The 2126-nt window shown below is 36.0% G+C and overlaps 1 protein-coding gene across 1 annotated transcript in view; it reads right to left on the bottom strand.

Annotated features, from left to right (window-relative positions):
- The window catches only part of LOC103380083 (UPF0577 protein KIAA1324-like), a 22361-nt gene that overhangs the window by 3802 nt on the left and 16433 nt on the right, over window positions 1-2126 (bottom strand). The window contains 2 exon segments of the mRNA XM_025056412.1: window positions 962-1140; window positions 1971-2097. Coding sequence (XP_024912180.1) covers window positions 962-1140; window positions 1971-2097 — 306 coding nt within the window.

Raw genomic sequence — 2126 nt, 5'->3', positions numbered from 1 at the left:
GACGCGGGGGTCACGAGTCATATGAAAGGTCCGTTCATTTTGAACGAATCACTCGCGAACGACACATCACTAATGGGCAGGGGGTTTTTTTTGCGATGAACCTTTCGCTGTAAGCTTAACATAACTCCTTTTTTTATGAACTAAAGATTGTGTAATTCCCAGACGTCAGAGAGGAATTTCATTTCTAAAAGACTTTTCGTGGTTCACCTTACGGCCTAATAGTATTTAAATACCTGGGGGTGTGGGTTGGGGGGGGGGCATGAAAACATTTCCGTCCCCAAAAGGGGGGATGATAATTAGAAAATAATTAGGAACTACTGGAATAGATCAAGGAAAAGGCTAGGGTTAGGTAAAAGATGCAAAATGGCATGTCAGAAAGACTAAACAGTAAATAAAAAAAAACTTTAAATAAGTAACAGGAATTGAATGTGTCTCCTAGATTCACTTGAAAGAATTAAATTATATATGGTTTTTTTTTCTTCTTCATTATGCTTTGGATTTATACTCCGGAGCAAGTAATAGTCGAGAAATTACGGTAATCATTTTCTTTTTTTTTTCTCATTTTCCATTTTTTTTTCATGGGTTTTCAGAGACACATAGGGACCCTGTTGGAGTGCATTATAATTTTTCTTTTTTTTTTTAATTGTACTTTATTGATCCCACACTGGAGAAACTGTTGCGATAAAATCAGATTGGCTGCAACAGGCTGCCCTAACGGATCAAGTATGTGGTCCCGCTACTGGCTCGAACCCAGGATTTTCTGCGCGTAAGGCAGGCGTGTAAGCAGGTGTCACTTCTGTAAAGGGAAAAGCCTTCTAATTGGGTGTGCTCACTTCCGGTCACCCTGCTTTAATTGAACTACTACTACCACGTGATCTTTACATACGTGTAAAGTGCACACCTGAATGCCAGTAATTCCTTTCAATACGGTTTGTGTGGTTTGGGAGTACACAGTACGTACCTTTTGTTTTTTTTCCAGAAGTAACATATGAGGAAGACGAGCAGCACTGAAGTGAAGGTGCCCAGTGCTGCACCAAGTTGGATCCAAAACTCCATTCCATTGCATGCTAAGGTTTTCTTCTCAGGAATTGCCACACCACCCGTGCAGAGTTTAGGTTCGTTCCACATGTACAACAAGTCCTGATGAGTAACACACATACATATTTGCTATTATGTCCAATCTGTGAATGAGCATGAATGTATGTCGTACCAAAGCCATCAAATAAACTGGCCAAGCATATCACTCATAAATCTGACAAATCTAACATTACAAACTAATGTTGTTTATGGTAATGGTTCTCAAAGTTAATACCACAACCATGAGAAGGGAATCACTCAAAGTTAATACCACAACCATGAGAAAGGCAAGCAATCACAGTGGTGTTGCAGAGTTGTCTATATTTCAGACTTAATATGCATCGAATACAAAGAAAGAAGGTTAAAAAACAAAACATTTTTGATAATTTGATGTTTGTTACATAACTGAAACATACCATTTTCAATCTACCCAATTATTATTATTATTATGATTATGATTATGATTATGATTATTATTATTATTATCACTGTTGTTATTATTATTATTATTATTACCTGTGGATTTCCTACGTTATTATAACAATGGTTGATGATATGAATATGTACATATATTTATATGTATCACATATATATATATATATATGTATCTTATATATATGTACAAATATATATTATATATATATTATATTATATATGTATATATATGTATGCATATATGTATACATATGTATGTATATATGTATACATATATATGTATATATATATGCATAATAAGTAACAACAATATGAATTATAACAGTCCCCAATATTATCGGGTTTAATTACACAAAGCCTATTAGAAATAAACTAAAAAAAGGGTTATGGCGACACAGGCAGATTAACCCCACTAGAACAAAAGCCCCCTATAGTGTTGCATTAATTGTAACACGCACCTGTTGCCCTCCTTTGCATGCTCCTTCTATCTGATGAAAATCTTGTTCTTTGCACGTCGGGCAGGCACCTGAGCTCTCCCATAGGAACTGGTATGTGCAGCCGTCACAGGTTCCTGCAGGGCACTGACTGTAAGAGTCAAGAACACAACACAACAA

Source organism: Cynoglossus semilaevis, chromosome 6 (genome assembly GCF_000523025.1).
Source record: "Cynoglossus semilaevis isolate Cse_v1.0 chromosome 6, Cse_v1.0, whole genome shotgun sequence".
Classification (NCBI taxonomy): Eukaryota; Metazoa; Chordata; class Actinopteri; order Pleuronectiformes; family Cynoglossidae; genus Cynoglossus; species Cynoglossus semilaevis.
This window is presented reverse-complemented; position numbering and strand designations above follow the sequence as displayed.